The following is a 23,020-nucleotide window of genomic DNA, read 5'->3' as shown; positions in this document are numbered from 1 at the left end:
AAGTGGCCACGATGGCCAAAGCCTAGCAGATCCACAGCCAGAGAGGAGCCTCTTGCAGGTCTCCCACATGAGTTCAGGGTCCCAAGGCTTTGGACCATCCTCTACTGCTTTCCCAGGCCATAAACTAGGTGCTGGATGGGAAGTGGAGCAGCCAGGACATGGACCTGTGACCATATGGGAGCCCAGAGCAAGCAAGGCAGATTTAGCTACTAGGCCATCTCACCAGGCCCTATAATTGTGACTTTTTTCTGCTGAGGGCAAGGACCATGCATGATTTCTTTGTAAATCTCAGTAATTTCCCATAAATGGGTGGAATCATTGAATTTTAGAGTTGGAAATTCTTGTGGTGTTGACAATGTTCAATAAATATAAGGCTCTTTGGACCTTTTCTGGTCTGGTGTCCTGAGGCCTGAAATTTCTTGTCAGTTGACTTGGGTTGCTATATGGATATGGCAGGTGCAGGCTACTTGGGGAAAAGAAGGGGATTATATAGCTCATAGTGTTGGAGGTTCAAGGGCAAGGTGCTTGTGCTGGCTTGGTTCTGGAGAAGGGCCTTGCTCCTGCCTGTGTCACAGTCACGTGGCGGCAGGTGCCTGTGGTAGTTTGGAGGCCAGCAAGCAGTCACAGCTGGTACAGGAGCAGAGATAGAAGGGTAAAGACCAGGCTTGTTCCTTTTCCTAAAATAACCCAGAGGATCACAGGAGACCTGCCTGGTATTGCCACCTTGGGGATCAAGTCCCCAAAGGACTCTTGGGGGACACTCAAACCGTAGCATCTACTAAGGGCTGGGTCTTGCTGAAAGGCAGGCCTAGATGGACGTGGAGTTTAAAGGCTCAAGTCTCAACTCACATCCACTACACCAGCACTGGAGTGATTACAGCAGAGAGCAAGGAACCTGCTAGAAGGTTCATTAGCTTCAGGAAGTCCTGCCTACTGTGCTGGCAAAGGCAGGGCTGGAGCCAGACCTGGGAGCAGGCTGGAGAAGGAGCAGAGCCCTGCCTGCTCAGGGAGCTGTGCTCTGTCTCACACACCCATCTATTCCAGCACGGTTCCCTCCCAGGGGATGGCCAGTCAGCACAGCTGGTCCCAGGCTATGGGACTGAGCTCCACAGCCCCTTTGGCACCCCTTCCTTGCTGCCAAACCTCTCCTTTACTCTGGACATGGTGGCCTTTTGGATGTCTTCAAGAATCTGCTAAGGGGCCAGCTTGCAGTGATGTGTCCCATACACGTCTCTGTTCTGGCATTCTGGCTGCTCCACTTTCGATCCAGCTCGCCATGGCTGGGAAAGCAGCCGAAGATGACTTGAACACTTGGTCTCCTGCCACCCGTGTGGGAGACTTGGATGGAGTTCCTCACTTCAGCCTAAGACGAAAGAGAGAGAGAGAGAGAGAGAGAGAGAGAGAGAGAGAGAAGAAGAAGAAGAAGAAGGAGGAGGAGAAGAAGGAGGAGGAGGAGGAAGAGGAGGAGAAAAAAAGGAAGGAGGAGGAGAAATGTTAAAAGTCACCAACTGCTTCCATGGGAGACTGCCGACCCACTGCCAGCTCTGGCTTACATTTTCAGATCTCAGGGTCACCCTGGGGTCTCCCCAGAATCTAACCTAAGAAGTTCTGCCCCGGATACCACCTCCGTCTGCTTCCCAGCACCTTGGCTTGGTTTGGACATGAAATGGGAGGAGTCTGAGGGAGATGCTGGGGCTTGGAGCAGCATGGATGAACTGCAGAAATTGGGTCCTGCCTGATGCTTGGGGGTGAGCAAATTCCTAAGCTACACTCTCCTGGCCCTTGGTACCTGTCCCAAAGTCTGATGAATGTGGTTTCGATGGTAATAGATCACCCTGTTTTTGTTAGTTTTTGGGCACACTTAAAAGTTCTTATACACAGCCAATTTCTCGCAGCCAAGCCCTCTTTTCATGATAAGTTTACTACAATCCGAAATGCCAGATGCAGCGAGGTGCTTAGCAGGTCCTTTATGCCAGCAGGGCAGGAACATGAATAGGACTGGAGGGAGAGAGAACAAGACTCCTGCCATGGTGGCAGGATGGGGGCTGCCAGGACAGCAGAAGGGGGCAAAATGGAGAAGGACAGGGAGGCAGGAAGAGGGGAAAAGAAAAGGGGCACACGTGGAGGCTTGTTTTTGACAACCTAGGTGAGCCTGGAAGGTGTATGTGGGGTGTGGAGAATTGGTTGGGCGGGGGTGTGGGCAGGCGCCAAGGCCTTGGAATCCCCAGCCAGGGATTGTCACAGGTGATTGGTAGGTGGGAGGGGATTGGGGGAGGGGCCGCGGGAGGTGGGGAGTGGGCTTCTCAGGGAAGACGCCAGGAGGTTACATCTCATTGGTGGATAACCAGAATGGCGCCAAAGTCCTTCCTCACAGTTTTCACATACTAACTTTATTATTATTATTTTAAGATTTATTTTTACTGGAAAGGCAAACTTATTGAGAGGACATATACAGACAAAGATCACCTGCAAGAACATGACCTACTTAGTGAAAAAGGTGGAGAGCAGTGGACACAGGCCCTGTTGTAAAAGGAGACTATGGCAGCACAGCAGAACAAACTGGACAAGCGCCCCAGTTTGCCATTTGTCAAATGATGACAGCAAAAAACCTCGGTGATTGGCGACTTGAGGCTTACTATGTCAGCCAGTGGGCACTGGGAGGGTGGCACCATCCTTGGCTAGGTGAAATCAACAGCATTCCAGAACTATCCAAACCACTAGGAGAGAATGCTTGGGATGTGTGCACTGAGATCCTGGGTTGACCCTGGTGGTTCCTCATCCCTGGGTATTGGGACATTTGGAAAGTCATGTGTGGCTTCCCCCTTTGTCTCTCTTCCTCCAGAAACAACTAGAAATAGCAAATTTGGAAACAATGAATTCGCCCAATTTTCTCTAAACCTTGATCCTTCCTACCCCAATCAACCATGTAGCCATTATAAAAAATAATAGAAAAAAAAAAGATTTATTTGTTTTTACTGGGAAGGCAGATTTACCGAGAGAAGACATATAGAAACAAAGATCTTCTGTCTGCTGGTTCACTCCCCAAGTGACCACAACAGCTGTAGCTGAGCCAATCCAGAGCCAGGAGCCAGGAGCCTCTTCCAGGTCTTCCATGCGAGTACAGGGTCTCAAGGCTTTGGGCTGTCTTCTACTGCTTTCCCAGGCCACAAGCAGGGAGCTGGATAGGAAGTGGAACAGCTGGGATATGAAGCAGAACCCATATGGGATCCTGGCACTAAATCCATATGGGATTAGCAGGGAGCTAAATTGGCACATTCAAGGCAAGGACTTAAGCCACTAGCTACTGCGCCAGGCCCATCACATACTAATACTTAAACAATATTAATGCAAGGGTGTCACCTACTGAGTTTCCACTTAATTAAAAAATGACATGGAATATCAGCCTCATTTTCTAAAAATTAACAGCCTTATGGAAGTTTAATTCATATAAAATAAAATGCATATACTGAAGCACAGAGTTGTGAAAGGCGTTAGAAAGTGATTTGCATGAACATATCTACACACTCTGCCTTTGGATGTCTACCCAAATCTGATCTTCCCGCTGTCACATTAGTTCTAGAATTTTACATTAATGTGAGCACACAGCATGCCCTTCGCTGCATCACTGAACTCAGCGGGCTGCCCGAGGGCTCACTCGGAAAGGACAGTAAAGGAACGTCTCATCCAGGCTGCTCTGATTTTGTACACATCTAACCACAGCCAGGACTGGAACTGATACTCCAATATGGGAAGTTGCTCTTGCAGGCAGCATCTTAGCTCACTGTCCTACAACGCTGGCCCCTCTTCAAGTGTATTTGAGCTTTGTGCAAATACATGGAACCACTCAGTACAAAGTTGTCCTCAGAAGATTTCCTTTCAGGCTGTGTTAGGCAGGTTTGGTCTGGGCCCTGCTACCGAGACAACACTGTCCCGTGGTGCCCTCTGCCTGACAAGTCTTCCCATTTCGATGCATACAGGTGCCAGCTATTCTTGGCTCTGTGTGAGCGCCAAGGAGTGGTCTGCCTAACTGTGCCAGGTGAGCTTTCCTGCTCTCAGGCCGGGGAGTTCCTTCCCGAGTTCTCTCCCTGGGCTGGCCCCTGCAAGTGGCTGCAGCCTTTCCGGGATCCCTCTCCCTCCTAACTCTGGCTTGCTGCAGCGAGAAGATTCTCTCTGAGAGGAACGCAGAGGGGATCACAAGGCCCACTCCACGACGGCCAGACACACAAGTTGGCGTGGGTGCTTCACTGTCCCCAGGTTGAAATTCTGAAATGTAGCAGAGCTGAGACTGCACACCCAGCCACTGCTCCTATCCTCATCCCCCCCTTTCAACAGCTGTGCTTCCATGGGCCCCTCTCAAATCCCATCGCTGAACCCTCCCTGCCTTTTACCCAGGGCAGACTGCACATCATTCCAGAACCTGGGACTTGCCAGTGCTCCCCTGGGAGGCACTGAACACCCCAAACTGTTGTCCGTCATGGTGTCCATGGAGACACGGAGCAAAGAAACCGGAGCGGAGGAGTGGTTGCTTAAGAACTATACTTGCGGAGGGCTGCATGAAGACAGAGGCGGCCCCGTGGCAGGAAGGGAATATATTTCTCTCATAATTGAACAGATGTGAACAAAGTTAAATAACAAACACACGAGGCTGCGATCGGGCAAGTCCTCCTTGGGGGTTAGGTAGTGATGACCTAAGTCGAACAGCTCATGCTCTTCATGTGCACCTGCTCCTCTGCGCATCTCAAGCCATTCACTGTGTGGGGGACAACAGGCTTCAGAGCTTAGGGAACTCACAAAAGCCAGATGTTGGTAACAGAAAGAGGTCAGATTTCAAACTGTTTCCTTCCCCTCTGCCTTTGACCACAGCTCTCCAAGCAATCTCCAGTCCCAATGTGTATTTTTTTTCAAAGATTTATTGATTTTTATTGGAAAGGCCGATTTATGGAGAAAGAGAGACTGGGAGAGAGCTTTCCATCTGTTGGTTCACTCCCCAAATGGCTGCCACAGCCGGAGCTGAGCTGATCCAAGGCCAGGAACCAGGAGCTTCTTCAGGGTCTCCCACATGGGTGCAGGCACCCAAGGACTGAAGTCCCAGGCCATAAGCAGGGAGCTAAATTGGGAGCAGCAGGTACATGAACTGGCAAACATACGGGATGCTGATACTGCAGGCAGAGTATTAGCTTGCTAAGCCACTGCACTAACCTGCCAATGTATATTGTTTTTAGGGGGCTGGTGCTGTGGCATAGCAAATAAACCTGCTGCCTGCAGTGCTCGCATTCCATGTGGGCATGAGACTGAGTCTCGGCTATTCTATTTCTGATCCAGCTCCCTGCTGGTGTGCCTGGTTAAAGCAGAGGAAGATGGCCCAGATACTTAGGCTCCTACTACCCATGAAGGAGACCTAAAAGCTCCTGGCTCCTAGCTTCAGAACAGCCCAACACTGGCCCCATCGGCTGCTTGGGGAATGAACCAACGGATGGAAAATCTTTCTCTTTATATCTCTGCCTTTCAAATAAATACATCTTTTTTTTTTTTTTTTTAAATAAAGCTTTAATTCAAGGACAACATATCCAGAGAAAAGCGTGAACAGTGAAAGTACAGCCTGATGAATGTTCACACAGTGAACACAACTCTCCACCCGGCTTCAAGAAGCAAAAGCAAAGCAGCATCAGCTTTCCAGGACTCTAGGTGTTGTGCCGTAGCCAGTGGAGCTGCTGCCTGCAAGGCCAGCATCCCATATCGGAGCGCTGGTTTGTGAGACCCAGCTCCCTGCTAACCTGTGTGGGAGCGCAGCACAGATAGTTCAATCACGTGGGGGACCTGGATGGAGTTCCAGGATCCTGGCCCCACCCTGGCCGTCTCAGCCGTTTGTAAAGAGAACCAACAGATGCAACATTTAGTCTCTCTTCTTCCAATTAAAAATAAATAAATCTTTAAAATACGTATGCAGATAGATCTACTCTAGCAAAGCCTGGCTGTTCCCACAGCACACCACGCCTTTGGTAATACCACGTTGCCTAACTCTGCACACAGCACTTCAAGCTGGAAACGCCAGGCTGAGAAGGAAATGAAACAGTGAAGTCAAAAGCTTTTTTTTTTTTTTCTTTTTCAATTCTTCCAACCAATGAAAACTCATCACAAAGGCGAAAGTAAGCCTTCAAAAGTTGCACTCTGCCTGGCTGGCGCCCCGCCCCGTAGGTAGGGTGATCATCCAATCACAAACCAGCTGTTGTTATTACTCTGTATTTCCGAGGCTGTCTATGATTGGTCGGCTAAGAGAGCAACATTTGAATTTAAAGAGAAAAACCAAAACAACCCAGGGCTACTTCAATGAGGAAGATAAGCCGTGTGGGCAGGGAAACCTCCAACTGGAGCCAGAGATTAGATGCTAAAACCCTGTCCCGAGGTAAAGCCATTTTGGTTCCCGCAGTAGCTGCTGTCACTATCGCTAATGTCTTCATCAAGAAATGATACTCTGTTCTAAATAAAGATAGGTTATGAAAAGGTGTAAAAAAAACACGTGAACCTGCTTTGCAAACACCAAAGGATTTCAAAAATTGCTAGCACATTTACTACAGTTTCAAACCCAAATTTTCACAAACCCCTTAAGTAGGAAGCCAAAATTTGCCTGTCCACAATGGGAGTACAGGAGGTGGCAGTGACCAGTGTAGCCACAACTCCGATGCCCTCTTTGCTGCCCTGACCACAACGTGCTTTTGTCTCCATGGCACGCCTCTGCTTTTGCCTGGGCCACCGAGCGCCTTCAAAAAGCAAGGAGGCTGGCCATCTGTCTTTTTTGCAGGAGAAACAACGAACAGTCTCACACTATAGACTGAAAACTGCACCCTCTCAGAACATTTCTAGCAGCTTGCCGAGTCCACGATGTGCATTTACCTGAATGAAACGGAAGAGTGGAGAACAAATGCCCTCACGCCATTCCCGCTCTCATACACGGAGCAAACAGAGCAGAACATGTTCAATTCCCGAAAACCTTCAATGCTGGAAATTCTAGAATTCAAATGCTTTTTTCTCAGCAGCAACTTGTATTTTACTGAGTACCATTTAATAGTAAATGTGAAAAACACCTCGTTTCAAATTTCAGACCCTCTCTTTTATGCTCATGAAATCAAACACTATCCAAGAACCACAGAGCCACCAAAACAGCAAGGGAGAATTTTCAGGGTCCCCATTTTTTTTTTGGTTGAAACTCACTTTATTTAAAAAAAAAAAAAAAAAAGAAACAAAAAACCCTGTCATGAACAATAAATTACAATCATTTCCCCCCTTTATAAATTCTTCATAAAATATATTTGACAATTTTAAAAGAAAATTTCAAAAGTTTGCTTTCATTTCTGAAGTGCTGATGACTTATTTTGTTGACCATTCTGTCATGCTGGTGAATTATTTTGTAGCTGCTACAATAGTTTGATTGATAACATTTTTTTTTTTTACAATGAAAAACAACAAAAATAAACAGACCAGCAGAAAAGAACTGTGTGCTATTTATCAGACATGTTAACACTTTATCATAATGACAAAGTATCCCTTAGCACCAAAAATCTACAGGAACCCCATCTAAGAGACAACTAGTGCAAAAATAACATTCTAGGAACTAACTGTACAACCCCACATTTCAACTGGCCACAGCTGCCTATAAGCTATTTGAAATATTTGGTCTTTTTTTTTTTTTCCATTAAGACAAATTTCATGAAACACTATAGACCATGGCAAGAGACTCTGTGACGAGCAATTGTTTACTGAGTACCTATTATGGACAAGGCACTGTGCACAAATTCTTGCTTTCATTTTTCCTCTAGCAAATATCCAGGAATTTCCCATCTACGGATAAGCATCTTCCGTTTCTTATTCCTGGTTGGACAGGCTGCCGTTTTATCAACTTAACCATTAGTGCTGAGCTCACATTAGGTACTTAAGAAATACGTCTGAACGAAAGAAGACAATTTACTATCATTTTGCCTGGTTCATGGCCTACTTCAGAAGACAAGGACTTGAGAAAATTCCAGAAGAAACCTCCTGATCCCCTCACACGCTAACCTCCAACGAAAGAAATAATTCCATTTCAAAGGCAAAATCTTTCCATTAAATTATTATTGTGAACACTTTTCAATGGAGCAGGACCAACAGCTACCTACTGAGGAAAGCGAGGCTCCACGCACGCCCTGGCACATTGGCCAGGCCTTAGCGGGTACCGTGACGCCTTCTCACTCCCAGTAACTCAGTCTGTGTTAAGTCGACTGACGGATCTGAGGGCCAGTGATCATGAGGTTCCAGTGTATTGCCACCTCTAATTTTCAAACACATTCTTCCATTTAATAGTTTTAAAGGGATGCTAAAATTTCTTCTTTCTCCATTCTTTTCAGTAAAGTCCCTCAGCCTGATTTTTAAGCTTCCAGATCAAGTTAGCATGTCGTCAGAAATTCTACATGCCCTGATATTTTAACTTCTATTATCATTTGAGTACATTTTAAGTGTGTGTGTGTGTGTGTGTGTGTGAGTGAAACGATATGATGTTCTAGAAGTTGCGTAAGTTAAGAAAAAAAAAAAAAAGCTGTGATTATGCACACCATTGACACTTTCACTTTTCTAATGCTGTTTGCTTTGACTTTGGACCAGGGCCTACTGCTTTATAAAGAACAACTTAGGTATATTGTTAAGTCTATTCGACCTTAATGGCTAATGTTCTGCGCAAGGAAGGCAATTTTTCCTTAGCTTTTTAACTCTCTGCAATTACAGGAAACACAAAGTTAAAATTACACTGACTTCAACAGGAACAGTGGTCTGTTGTTTTTGACATACAAAAGTACATGAAAACAGAGTTGATGCTACAATATTTTAACCATCTACAAAACTGTAGAGGTATCATCTCTCACTTGATCAACGTTTAAAACAATCATAGCATTGCCACATTAGCCTCAAAGTAGACAAGAGAAAACTAGCATTAAGTGCCAAAACAAGAGGAACTCTGGTAATTGGATTAAAGAGATCGAGACAGGCCATGGAGCTCAATCACTTTCTTCAACTTCATACATAGAGGATTAGAAGTTTTGAGACCAAAAATTAATACATCAGGTTCATACATCTATGATTGTTCAATTTTTTTTGTTTTGTTTTTTTGAAACACCAGAAGAATCCCGTGTTCAGATTTGTGGCGGGTTGCAGACGCTCAAGTGCAGACATGTCCCAGCGCAGTGGTTTTATTAGCTGCAGGAACGCTCAGCTACCGAGAGAAGATACGACTGAGTCATCCCCGTCCTGGCCAGCCTGCCACCTAAGCCTGCGTCGCTAATGGGCTCGGGCAGCTACTGGGCACGGAGAGCTCAAACGCGCCTCCAGTAGCCCTGAACTGCTCAACTTCTGTTGTCTTTAATCAGGGTTAAGTTTTAGACTCTCCAAAATGAAGCTGTGTGATAGTATAAAAATAATAATTTTTTTTTAAAAAAAACCCAAAACCTTAGTATGATTTCATTAGAGGGAATGGACGAGGTAGGGACGGGGAGGGAAGTTGTTTATTTTTCCATGACTGATTTCACCAGCAGATCTTCAAAAACCCAAACCTACATCAAATAATTTAAGCAGAAGTGGCATTTTCCTCATATGGAATGCAAAATGCGCACGTTCACATACTCTCATACACATAAATATATACATATACGCTTCCTTTACAAAGCTCCGAAGGCTACATTACCAGCATGCGTGCCTCCTCCTCCGTGGAGATTCCTAACACTGATGAGGAATGTCTAAAACAGAGACATGGTTTCCAGGAAACTGGACTCTTCTCTTCTTGGCTCTTAAGACAATTTCCTGCCAAATGTCTACCAATGACCATTTAAAAAAGAATTACACGCACATTGGTGATACACATTTAAAACATTCATAAAACAGCCAGCTTGGATTTAAGAAAAATGAGGGGAAAAAAAAAAAGGAAAACAAAACAAAAAACCAAACACCTCACAATAAAACCTAAACCCTTAAATGGTGGAGTTCAGCTTTTTGTATTTTTTTTTTTTCCAGCCACATAATGTTGAATCACTGTTAAAACAGAAGCAACACACCATCCGAGAGACTGGCCAACACTATGTCACGTTTCCCAGCTGCTATCTTTGAATGCAATTTGTACTAATCTGAGTTCCAGTTCAAAAGCGTCGGGACGATCCTGAGGGTTTGCAGCCAGCATTTCCTTAATGAGTTGCTTCATTCGCCCATTCATGGACTTCTTCTTCACGGGAATGAGGAGTTCCATTTTGGGGTTCTCCAGGAGCGCCTCCCCGACGGGCACGATCTCGGTCCCTTGTTTCACGTAACTCCCCAGGAGTTCTTTCTTCGTCTCTGTGTCTATGAATGTGATCCTTTCCAACATGGCCCAGATGATGATGCCCAGGGCAAAGATGTCGGCCTTCGCTGTGTAATGTCCTTCCCACACCTCGGGGGCCATGTAGAAATCCGTCCCACAGGCTGTGGAAAGGAAACACTTGTTTACGCTGACGGGTTCTTCTGGGTTTTGCCCAGAGGCAGAACACACTTTACTCAGACCAAAATCAGCCACTTTGAGTGTGGGTTCCAGGTCACTGGTATCCAACCTGCTCTGAGAAATTAGGATGTTATCTGGCTTAAGATCTCGGTGGATGATCTGGTTTTTATGCAAGAAAGCCAGGGCACTGCTCAGCTGAAGCATGAAGCTGGTGTTAGTTTTACGATTGGGTTTCCTGGACAAAAGATACTCGTTCATATCTCCTCCGTCACAAAAATCCATCACAAACCACAAATAATAGGCGCTTCTGGGATCAAAGGCAATCTCTCCTTTTAATGAAGTCTCTACAAGCTACAAGAGGGGAAAAAAAAGATGACAATCAACCGCACCAGTTACCCAGTTTAGTTAGAGAAGAAGAGTAACTGATCAAAGGTTAAGTCTGTCTCCAGTTTTAAAGTGGGAACTCCAGGAATGTTATCTGGTGCTATTACCGTGCATTTTAAACTGTTACCTCACCCCTACTGAATAAGCCCAGGGTTAAATTTTAAAGTAGCTTTGGGGACTAGTGCTGTGGTATAATGTGTGCCAGCCTCTCCCTACAGTGCTGGATCCCCTATGGACACCGGTTCACGTCCTGGCTGCTCCACTTCCCATCCAGCTCCCTGCTTGGGGCCTGAGAAAGCAGTGGAGGATGACCCATAGCCTTGGGACACTGCACCCGCGTGGGAGACCCAGAAGCTCCTGGCTTCTAGCTTCATACCAGTCCTGCTCTGGGCATTGAGGCCATTTGAGGGTGAACCAGTAGATGGAAGATCTGCCTCTCTTTCTGTCTCTGCCTTTCACATAAATAAATCTTTTTTAAAATTGCTTATTTGTGGGGCTGCCATTGCGGCCTGGTGGGTTATATCAGCATGCAATAAAGGGCACCAGTTCCAGTCCTGACTGCTCCTCTTGGATCTAGTTAATGCACTTGGAAAAGCAGTGGAAGATGGCCCAACTGCTTGGATCCCTGCATCCATGTGGGAGACTCAGAAGGAGTCCCTGGCTTGAGCCTGGCCCAGACTGTCTGTGGGCGCATTTGGCGAGTGAACCAGTGGATGAAGGATCTTTCTCTTTCTCTCCGTAACTAGCTTTATTTGGAAACTGTCCAACTATATGCACATGAGTCGACAGAACAAAACTCTTATCACCTAGCTCACAATTCATGAAAACATCAAAATATGGGTAGATGGTGCTTTAAAAGTATTTGTTGTGTGGCATTTTATTTAAATTGAATAGGAAAAAAAGAAAGAAAGAAGAAAACCTGGAGTGCTGCTGAAGAGTGATTGAACTGATAATTTCCTGCTTAAATCTGCTGGTACTTCCTCTTGCTTTTCTGGGGTGAGAGTGGAGGCTGTAGCTAGGAGCATGTCCTCTCATCATGTCTGCTACTGCTCCTTGGGGTACGGCCCAAGCTCTTCAACCAGGCCAGACCTGTGTGTTCTGACACCCACTGATTCTTCCGGCTGCAACGAAATCAACTCTCCCTGTACTCTCTACTATTTTCTTTCAACCCCTAACACGCTTCTTGTTTTTTTGCTTCAAAACTTTGAATATCCAGGTCTTCACGGTTGGGAAGTTTTTCTCACTCACTGATCTAGCTACTGCCTCATCACTCTACACAGACACAAACACAGAATTTTCCATCTACTAATTCACTGCCCAAAGGCCCTCGCCAAGGGCAGGGATTTTATCTGGCTCTCCTGTGTTAGGGGCAGGGACCCAAACACTTGGGCCCTCATTTGCTGCCTCCTGGGCATGTTAGCAGCAAGCATGGAGTGGCTGGGATTTGAACTAAGCACTGTAATATGGGATGTGGCTGTCTTAAGCAGCAGCTCCGCCTGACGTGCCACGATGCCGATCCCAGTTAATTCTGAAATTCCAGTATTGGGGCTGGCGTCAGGATGAAGCCAGTAAAGCCACCACTTGTTATACTAGCATTCCATGTTGGAGCGCTGGTTCTAGTCCTGGCTGTTCTATTTCTGCTCTAGCTGCCTACTACTGTGGCTAGGAAACAAGAGGAAGATGGCCTAGGTGCTTGGGTTCCAGACACCCAGGGAGAACCAGCAAGTAGAAGATTCTTTCATTCTGTCTGTAACTCTGCCTTTCAAATAGATACAACTTAAAATTAAAAAGTAGGAATTCTAAGTTCTTATGTTCAGCTTGCCTTAGCCCTGGCTGTTGTGGCCATTTGGGGAATAAACCATTGGTGGGAAGATCTGTCTCTCTGTATCACTCTGTATTTCCAATCACTCAATAACAGAAAATGAGCCTAGTGTTATATTTTATTGGTTTCTTTTTATATGTTCCTACACCATCCTTTACTTCTCACCTATGACACAGAACTCAGTAGACAGACTGGCCACATTAATTTTTATGCATGACATTGTGCCACCTGTGAATAATTTTCTGTTTTCCTTCTAGGTGAGCTTTCAGCTCCCAGGAACTGATTTAGTAATTCCCAGGACAACATGGAAGAAAATTAAGATTTGCTCAAAGAATGGAGAAGACCACACACATGAGCCATTGGCACTTCTCTGGTCACAGTCTGTCCTGAACAGCTGTAAATACCTGTTGCTTGTACGAGATGTCAACTTAAGAGAGAAGGTGCTTGGTCAGTGTGTTGATGAAAGTCAACCGAGTCCACACAAAGGACAATTTGAACACTGGCATGAATCCCTGACTATTCCTCAGGGCCGAGAGCAGCTGCACATCATCTCTGCTCTGACAGCTCCGTTGGAGGGCTGAGATCATGACTCATATTGTATGGGCTTGACACACATTGGGCCTGGTGGCGAACGTGCAGTTTAGGCCAACTGCACCCCGTGGCACAAGGCCTCGGTTCAAGTTCTGCTCTGCTCTGGATTCCAGCTTTCTTCTTCTATTTTCTTTTAAAGATTTATTTATTTTTCACTTAAGAGTTACAGAGAGAGAAAATATGTGTGTGTGTGTGTGAGAGAGAGAAAGAGAGAGAGAGAGAATCTTCCTTCCACTGGGTCACTCTCCAAATGGCCAAAATGGCAACAGATAGGCTGGTCTAAATCCGGGAGCCAGAGCTTCTTCCAGGTCTCCCACCTGGGTGCAGAAGCCCAAGGATCTGGGCTGTCCTTCGCTGTTCCAGGTCACAAGCAAGGAGTAGGACTTGAAGTGCAACAGCCAGGAATGGAATCAGAACCACGGGGGGAGGACTGGCCATCGCACCAGCCAGACTGTGTTCGTGATCACCCTGGTAAGTTAACAGTGATGGTTAATAGCTCTGCCAAATGTCTATCCCTCCTCACACATGGTTTCACTAAAAAAGTGTTTTAGGGGCTGGCGCCAAGGCTCAAGAGGCACCAGCCTCCCACATGCATACTGGTTTTTGTCCTGGCTGCTCCACGTCCCACCCAGCTCCCTGCTTGTGGACTGGGAAAGCAGTGGAGGATGGGCCAAAGCGTTGGGACCCTGCACCTGCGTGGGAGACCCTAAAGAAGCTCCAGGTTCCTGGCTTTGGATCAGCTCAGCTCTGGCCACTGTGACCATCTAGGTTGTTAATCAGCGAGTGGGTGGAAGATCTTTCTGTCCTTTTCTGTGTAAATCTACCTTCCCAAAAAAATAAAGAACAAATCTTAAAAGAATGTGTTTTAGGAACCGGCATTTTGGTATAGCAAGGTAAGCCTCCGCCTGAGACGTCAAAAACTCATGTGGGTGCCAGTTTGAGTCCAGTTGTTCTCACTACCAATGCAGCTCCTTGCTAATATCATGAGAAAGCAGCAGAAGCTGGCCCAAGTACTTGGGCACCAGCTCTTACATGGGAGATACAGATGAAGCTCTGGGTTCCTGGTTTGGTCCGGCCCACCCGTCTTGGACATTTAAGGAGTAAACCGAGAAACAGAAGATTCTAATCCTCTCTCTTTGTGTGTGTTTCTCTCTGTAATCCCATCTTTCAAAATTAAAAGTGGAATTTACTTTAGAAAAAATGTCTTAGATGCAAAATTCCCAGAGTCAGTTACCTCTTAAAACTGTGAATGATCAGCTAGTGCCCAGTTAGGAGAATGGCTGCTAGGTCTACAGTCAGCCCTGAGCTACATGTGCAAATGTCTGCTCTGCTGGCACAAAAGACAGGATGCATCTCAGCCTGCAAGTTCAGCAAAAGTTTATCCCTCAGAGGAAATGTGGGAAAAAGAATTCCAATGTTTCTCAAGCAGGGCAACTTACAAAATAAGCACTTTTACAAAAGTAAATAAAGGCCTGGCGAGGTGGTCTCATGGCTTAATTCCTCGCCTTGCATGCACCGGGATCCCATATGGGCGCCGGTTCTAATCCCATTAGCCCCGCTTCCCATCCAGCTCCCCGCTTGTGGCCTGGGAAAGGAGCTGAGAACAGCCCAAAGCCTTGGGACCCTGTGCCCATGTGGGAGAGCTGGACGAGGCTCCTGGCTCCTGGCTTCAGTTCAGCACAGCTCTGGCCATGTGGTCACTTGGGGAGTGAATCATCGGATGGAAGATATTCCTTTCTGTCTCTCTTCCTCTCTGCACATCTGTCTTTGCAATAAAAATAAATATATATTTTTCAAAAAGTAAATAAAATACAGGCTTCATGTTCTTGAAGTCCCTGTTGTAAGACAGCAAACAGCGCACACAGTGCTAAGTTATGGACTCAGGTTGTCATCATACAATGAAACATGCAAATTTCTTCTGTAAAGATTTGTTTATTTATTTGAAAGCCAGAGTTAACACATACAGAAGGAGACAAAGAGAGATCCTCTATCTTCTAGTTCACTCCCCGACTGGCCACAATGGCCATAGCTGGACTGATCCAAAGCTAAGAGCTGGCAACTTCTTTGGGGTCTCCCATGTGGGTGCAGGGTCCCAAGGACCTGGGCCAGCCTCTACTGCTTCCCCAGGTGCATTTGCAGGGAGCTAGATTGAAAGTAGAGCAGTGGGGACTCAAACCAGCACCCACATGAGCCATTGGCACTTCAAGCAGTAGCATAACCTTCTATGCCACAATACTGGCCGTGAAACTTGTAGGTTTCTTTTTCTTTCTTTTTTTTTTTTAAAGATTTATTTAATTTTATTGCAAAGTCAGATATACAGAGAGGAGGAGAGACAGAGGGGAAGTTCTCTGTCCAATGATTCACTCCCCAAGTAACCGCAACGGGTGGTGCTGAGCTGATCTGAAGCCAGAAGCCAGGAGCTCTTCCGGGTCTCCTACGTGAGTGCAGGGTCCCAAGGCTTTGGGCCATCCTCAACTGCTTTCTCAGGCCACAAGCAGAGAGCTGGATGGGAAGTGGAGCTGCCGGGATTAGAACTGGTGCCCATATGGGATCCTGGTGCATGCGAAGCGAGGACTTTAGCTGCTAGGCCACTGCACTGGGCCTAAATTGCAGGTTTCTTATATCATCTTTTTTCTTTGTTGTTCCTAGTCCAAAACCTTTCATTCTGTTTAATGATAAAGTCTGTTTTAATTCTGAATTTAGAGATACAAGAAAAATTATGTGCTTTACCAAGAACAGCTATATCCATGTATATAACTAGCTATGTTTATTATACACACATACATACATATACACAGATATATATATTTCAGTGTTTATTTACTTTGATCTAGTTGGAAGGCAGAAAGAGACAAACAGATATTTCATCTGCTGGTTAATTCCCAAAAGCTTATAACAGCCAGGACTGTGCCAGGCCATAGCCAGGAGCCCGGAAGTGCATGTGGGTCTCATGGGTGGCAGAGGCGTAAGTGCTTGGACCATCCTCTGATGGTTCCCAGGGTGCACTAAGAGGAAGCTAGATCCAAAGTAGAGTCTTCTAGACTCCAACCAGCGCTCCAGCCTGGCACTCCAAGCAGAGCCTTAATCTACTGCACAACACCAGCCCCTCACTAACTGTGTTTTAAGTATCTTTTCTACACACTGAAAAAGAGCTACTGGGGATTTTGGTTTGTGTCACCCACATGTCCTCCCTGGGTCCACAGAAGAGTAATCAGGGAGCAGGGAGAGCAAAGGCTTTAACTGCTGGAGGTCCTCGGGTACAGACCCTGCAGGCTCTATGACTCTGGTGCCTCTCTGTCCCAGGCCTTGGTTCCTGACTCATCGTGGAGACACTAGAGCTTTCCTCACAGGATTGTCTTACAACACTGCCCTGAAGACAGCACAGAGCACAGCACCGGGTGCGGACAGACCCTGTGTCAGCTGTTAACACACACAGGTGCTCATCATGGGTCATCCAAATGAACGGGAATGGATTCTTAATTAGTTAAGGAGCCACATAACCCTCTAAAACAGGAAAAGTTTATGTTCAAACCATTGATCTATGCAAGAGATGTTTAATTATCTCTGGATACTGCTATGGGTTGTGGAATTTTTCCTTCTGTTCTATCTTCAGTTCCAATACAAATGATATCTAAGAAGTGGACCTGAGACTCCAGTCCCGGGAACGTCTCTGGGCCCTACCTTGCCCCATTTCTGTGGAGACTCTCAAGTTCCAAGGCACGACAGGTGGCCAGCACTATTTTTAGGTTTGTGCATCACACGATTCAATAAAACGTTTTAAGCAAACATCTAGTCAAGTGCTGGCAGACCCTCATCTCCTCTGAACAATCAAACCCGCGTGCTGAGAGGGAGACATTCCGACCCCTTCTTTCCTCTTCCCCACGACTCATGTCATTCTGTGTGCCCGACATCACTTGTACTTCCCGGTCAGGGACACGTACCTGTAAGTAAAGGGAAGAGTTGGAGCCGTGGGACATCTTCTGCACCATCCCATCTTTCTGCAGGATGCACTCCTCCAGGTGGATCACATTGGGGTGCTGGCTCTTAATACTGCTGAGCGCCCAGAACTCCCGGAGCGCCAGCTCCACGTTTTCAGGTGCGTGGCATCGAATCTTCTTCACGGCCACCCGAGCGGAGGTCTTTCTGATGACCGCCTCGTACACCACCCCGTAACTGCCTCGGCCGACTTCCCGTATTAGATCGTACTTTGGCTGGCTACTCACCATCTTCGAGGTCGAGGTTTCTGGAACAACAACAAAAAAAAGGCAAAGTGATGTAAATCGACTAGCTTCTATTTTTTTTTTTTTTTGGATGATTTAGTTATCTGTCTCACTGTGTGTGCTGCTTGAATGATATTTACTATACCTTGGGCAAATATAACTAATAATTATAGTAACAATTATACTGTACTTACTGGTAGTAAGAAGCGTTAGAAGCACTTTCTAATATTAAAATCACTTGCTTCTCACCCTGGCTTGTTCATTTTAGAGCTGAGTGAACTAAGTACGGGCTGACATGCACAAGGTTGGACAACTAGGAACAGCCAACTTGAAACCAGGCTAACCCGCCCAAACGGCCATGACTTCAAGCACTGCGCGACACTGATGCTTTTAGGAGTTTCTTCGAAAATATTATGGTTAAAAATAAATTCCAGAGTTGGTATTCTTACTTATTGAGCCTGGAAAACACGCAAGGAAGCAAAATTCTAGCTCCTTAAGTCTGATTTACATATAGAAAGTAAAAAAAAAAAAAGCACAAAATCCTCACAGAAATACAAACACTTGGCTTTTGCTCAAGGGTTCAGAGTCAACCAATCAGAACATAAAATGCTTAAATGGTTTCATGATTTAAGAGGCTGGGCCTTGCGCCTTGGGCCGTCCTCCACCTGGGGCACCTGCATCCCACACAGTGGCTGCTCCATTTCCCTTCCAGTTCCCAGTTTCCCAAAGGCCTAGGAAAGCAGTGGAGGATGGCGGAGACCCTGAAGCAACTCCTGGCTTTGAATCAGACTCTGGCCGTTGTGGCCTTTTGGGAAGTGAACCAGAAGACGGAAGATCTTTCTGTTTCTCCTTTTTTCCTGTAACTGCTTTTTTAAAAAACTGCTTTTATTTGCAAGAAACAGCTAAGGCATGTATGTTCATGTTAATTCTGCTTGTTATTGTTATCTTACTATATAAGTGAGAAAGTTCCTTTACAAACACAGCAAGCTGCTTAAAACACAGGTACGTTTTAACAATAGTTAGTTCTTTTTGTTTTGTTTTGATTTACTTTATTTGAAAGGCAGAATGACAGAGAGGACCAGATCACCCATCAGCTGATTCACTCCGCAAATGCATGCACTGTTCCAAGCTGGGTCAGCCTGGACCCCTATCTGGGTCTCCCACGTGAGTGTTAGGTGGCCAATTATTTGGGCCACCATCCGCTGCCTTTCCAAGTGCGTTAACGGGCAGCTGGTTTGGGGAGAGGGGTAGTCAAACTTGGCATTCCGAAAGGGAATACTAGCGTGCCCCTAGTTCAAGGTCATTTCGTCCATAAAAAACATCCCTATAGTACCAAGCGGGCCCTCTGACGGAGTTTTTGGTTATTCAACTTGATAAAGTGACTTAAGGCGGGAGCGATGGCCCCTTACATTCGTATTCACGTGCTGGATAGAGAAGGCGCCAAGGCTGCCTTCTCACGCTGCAAGAAGTGTCTGGATCCTAACAAGGCTCAAGAACGCATTCTGCTATTTAGGTTGTCACCAAGTGAGACCACACGGTGGCCTGTGTCCACACGGAAACAAAAAGCTGCCGGCCCTCCAACCGGAGCCCTGGGGAACTGCCGTTTTGGGGGCCCAGGACGGACTGAATCACGGACAGCGGCTTCCGAGATTGCTGGAGGTCCCGCTTCTCCCCTGGGCAGCTGCCCTTCCAACCCCGCTCCAGGTCCCCCGCACCCAGCCTTCCCTGCCCTCCGTGGGGGCCGCCCGCCACTCCCCCCGGGCCACACACCCTTTCCACAGTCGATAGAATCCCCAGTGGAAAGGGCGCCTGTCCGGGCCAGGAGGAGGGAAGCGGCTTCGGAAAGCTCTAGGCTGCCCCGCTCCCCGAACTCCACGGTGACGCGCCCCGAGCGCACCCAAGCGCCCGGGGACCGGCCTCTCCCCGGCCCGCGCGCCCGCAGCCCCGGCCGTGCACCTGCAAGGGCCCGGGAAGGGCCACTCGGAGCCAGAGGTGTCGCCCAACGCGGCCCCTTCAGGCCGTGCTCATTGGCCAGGTTATCTGACCCTCCCCTTCCGCGGTCACCTCCTGAGGAAGGCCCGAGGGGGGTCCTCCAGAGACCCTGCCCCTCCCCGAGGAACCGGCACTGCCCACCGCCTCGACTGCCCGGGGCTGGGGGCTTGGGTGGAGGCCCTGGCGGGGAGAGGAGGAAGGAGGCCGCAGCTGGGGCCGCCGGCCTGAGCGCACGGGCCTTGCACGGCCGAACTCGGCTGACAGGTCTGCGCCAGGCCTCCGGCGGCGGGAGGCCCCGGTAGGGCCGTGCGGCGCTGCAGCCGGGCTTCTGTGCCACGCCGCAGGGCCAGCTTTACCTCAGGGCAGCCACCGCCGCTGCTTCTCCCTCTCGCGGGCTCTGCAGGCCGCCATTATCGGGCAGCTCGCGCCTCCGCCGCCGCGGCCTCCAGTCAGAGGGCGGCGCGCGCCCCCGTGCTGCGCGGACACACCCCCGGCGCCGGTCCCGCCCCCCTCCGGCTTTCCGTAGCGCGAACCGGGGCGCGCGCCCTTCGCGCCTCGCCGTTGCAGCCGCCGCGGAGCCCGGGGTGCGGGGAGCCGCGCGCTCTGCAGAGCGCACCACTGGCTCGCCTCCCCGCAGGGGTGGCCGGGCTCGGGAGTGGGGGGCCTCCGCCCTCCGTGGGGCTCGCAGCCGCAGGTCCGGGCCCGGTAGTGCGCGCACGGCCGGCTGCGGCCTCCCTCCCCCCACTAGTCCTACCGAGCCGCGGGATGCTGGTGTGCGGGGGTCGCTGGGGACGGACGCCTGGAGCATCTTCTTGGACGCGGGGCCGGGGATGCCTGCGGGACGCGGAGCTCGGCTGCGGGGGTGGCGCGACCTAGACGCGGAGGCCTTGGCGTCCGCCCCGCCGGGAGCGAGGCTGCCCCCTTTTGTCCGAGTCACTGAGCCCTGTTGCCCGGTGCTGCGGTAGTCCGGTCGGCGACGCGACCATCTGGGAAGACGCTGTCCCCTGCCCCGCCGCGCGGTGGTATCTCCCTTAAAGAAGCCAGCGCCTCATTGTTCTCGGGCCGCGGGGAGTCCGGGCCTGCGGCGTCCACACCTGGTTGCGCTCTGGTGGAGAGGGTCGGGGTCCCTGCAGGAGGGCGCGCGGGGACAGCTCGCCGGCCTAGCCAACCGGACCGGGATTGACTGCGGAGCCCCCGCCAGTTCTGTTTCGGGGGAACGGTCTCCGGGGTGGGTGGGATGCCCTGCAGCTGTCACTCAGAGTTGGGCCGTACGGAGCCGCAGGCGCCTTCCGGACACGTCTTACCCCATCTGCACCTGCAGGAAGCAAAGTGCTGGCTGCTGCTTCTGTACTCCTGCCCAGCTCAGTTGCTTGCTTTCCCTAACGGGCCTTCTGCTGAGAATGGCACTGGGTTAGGGCTTTTTCCGTTTGAGGATTCTTTGAAAACCAGTTACGCACACACCACATGCATATCTCTTCCATGCATTGGTTCCCTCCCCAAATGGACCTCATAGTGAGCACTGGGTTAGGAGACAGCCGACTTCATCCTGGTTTCATAAGGATGACGGAAGCCCAAGTACTTTCTCAGGTGCAATGACAGGCTAGTGAAGCCACCGGGGACTCACAGGCGCGGGCTTTTTACTAGCTCTGTTCTTGCACGTGGGGAAACAGACTTTTGCCTCATCTGACCAAAAGACACTGACCTTGGATACCCACTGCCTTGGGGTGCACAACCGCCTCTGCCCCAGAAAGAGGAACTGCTAGGCTCGGACTTTCGTGCCAGCTAAGTGCCAGTCTTCATGGCTGGGAGTATTCATGTCAGGAAGACTCCAGCTGGAAAGGAAAGTGGGAGGGCTCTGTGCAAATGGCCATCTGCTGGTTCACTCCCTAGATGGCTGCAGTGACCATAGCTGAGTGGATCAGGACCCTCCTCCAGGTCTCCCACGCGGGTGCAGGGTCCCAAGGCAGGGACCTGGATGGGAAGTGAAGCAGCCGGGAAACTCCTCCCACATGGAATGCTGGCATTTGCAATGGGAGGATTAGCCAATTGGAGCCATAGAGAGCTGCCTGCCAGTTTACTCTCCAGATGCTCACTTGCCACATGTGGGCCAGGCTGCCTCCCACATGGGCAGGAGAGATCCAATCATGTGAGCCATTGCCCCCTGCCTCCTGGCGTGCACATTCCCTAGAATCGGGAATAGAATTGGAACTGGAACCCAGTTTGGGTTCCCACTTCAATCCAGCTTCCTGCCAATGTGTTGAGTCCCTGTCACACATGTCCCTGGATGTTGGCTTCAGCCTGGCTCAGTCCTGGCTGTTGTAGGCATTCGGAATGAACCAGCAGGTGGGAACTCATTCCTGCCAAGTCTGCCTTTCAGATAAGCAAATCACTGTTTAAATAAAAAGGTGATCTGGAAGAATAAATCCTGAGACTCCCGTGAATGTACTTTCTTACTTAGTTACTGTTTGGGGACATTGCCGATGTTTTGCACGATTTCAATTAGAAAAAGGCACTTCATGGGGCTGGGCTGATAGCGCTAAATCTCGCCTGCAGTTCTGATATCCCGTATGGATGTTGGTTTGAGTCCAGGCTGCTCCACTTCTGATCCGGGTACCTGCTAATGTGCCTGGGAGAGCAGTGGGGGATGGCCCAAGTCCTTGAGCCACTGCACCCGTGTGGGAGACCTGGAAGAAGCTCCTGGCTCCTAGCTTCTGGACTGGCCCATCTCTGTCCACTGTGGCCATTTTGGAAGTGAGCCAGTGGAGAGAAGATTCTCTGTGTTTCTCCTCTCTGTGTAACTCTGTTTCAAATAAAAGATTAAAAAAAAAAAAAGGGACATCGTATATGTTAAAAACTTTTTTTTTCCTATTAAAAAATTTTTTTTTTACAATCTTTACATAGTTAATTAGGGCAGAAAGATTCAAGGGCTACAGGAAAGTGGTAAGACTATTATTCCACATTTTTTTTCCTATATCTGGGGTAAAGGGGGAGGTAAAGGGTAAAAAAAAAAAAATTATTTGAAAGCCAGAGTTAGAGAGAAAGAGATCTTCCATCCACTGGCTCACACCTCAAGTATCTGCAAAGGCCAGGGCTGGGCCAGGCTGAAGCCAGGAGCTTCATCCGGGTTTCCCTGCCTTCTGTCACTTTCAAATAAATAGATGTATAATAAGGGAAGTAAGTGAATCATGTGCATGCCAGATTGGTGATATGATTCTAGAGAGAAAGTCTTGTTAAGTGGATTTGTAAGTTTTGACTCCACTTCCCTTGTGGAAGGGTCATCCAAGGACCACGAAAGCTTAATAGAAATACCAGTCACACTCACTGGCCCTATCATTAGTGATACTGGTGGTGGGTTTTTGTTTGTTTGTTTGTTATTTTTTTAACTGTTTGGCATTTGAGACACGGATCCCATCAACTGGCTTTTCCCAAAATGCACATGATGGTTGGGGCTGGACTGGAGCCAGGAGCTTGGAACTCTAACCAGGTGACCCCTGTGGGGGTGGCAGGAACTTGATGTTGAGCCAT

The 23,020-nt window shown here is 48.4% G+C and overlaps 1 protein-coding gene across 1 annotated transcript; it reads right to left on the bottom strand.

Moving 5' to 3' along the window:
• Nucleotides 1-8,365: 8,365 nt before the first annotated feature.
• Nucleotides 8,366-17,526, bottom strand: PDIK1L (PDLIM1 interacting kinase 1 like). Its single transcript, XM_040979613.1, has 2 exons — nucleotides 17,225-17,526; nucleotides 8,366-10,837 (listed from the first exon to the last, which is right to left on the bottom strand). Exons 1-2 carry the CDS (start codon nucleotides 17,507-17,509, stop codon nucleotides 10,097-10,099), a joined length of 1,026 nt encoding a protein of 341 aa, XP_040835547.1. The 5' UTR covers nucleotides 17,510-17,526; the 3' UTR covers nucleotides 8,366-10,096.
• Between the last annotated feature and the right edge of the window lie 5,494 nt (nucleotides 17,527-23,020).

Source organism: Ochotona curzoniae, unplaced genomic scaffold, assembly GCF_017591425.1.
Source record: "Ochotona curzoniae isolate NIBS_2020 unplaced genomic scaffold, NIBS_Ocur_1.0 contig_3255, whole genome shotgun sequence".
Taxonomy (NCBI): domain Eukaryota; kingdom Metazoa; phylum Chordata; class Mammalia; order Lagomorpha; family Ochotonidae; genus Ochotona; species Ochotona curzoniae.
This window is presented reverse-complemented; position numbering and strand designations above follow the sequence as displayed.

Bases quoted from the DNA above. Each gene is read 5' to 3' on its own strand.
- PDIK1L (XM_040979613.1), bottom strand. From the start codon at position 17,509: ATGGTGAGTAGCCAGCCAAAGTACGATCTAATACGGGAAGTCGGCCGA. The intron at 10,838-17,224 runs GTACGTGTCCCT...CCCCTCTTGTAG, and splicing joins ACTCTTCCCTTTACTTACAG to CTTGTAGAGACTTCATTAAA.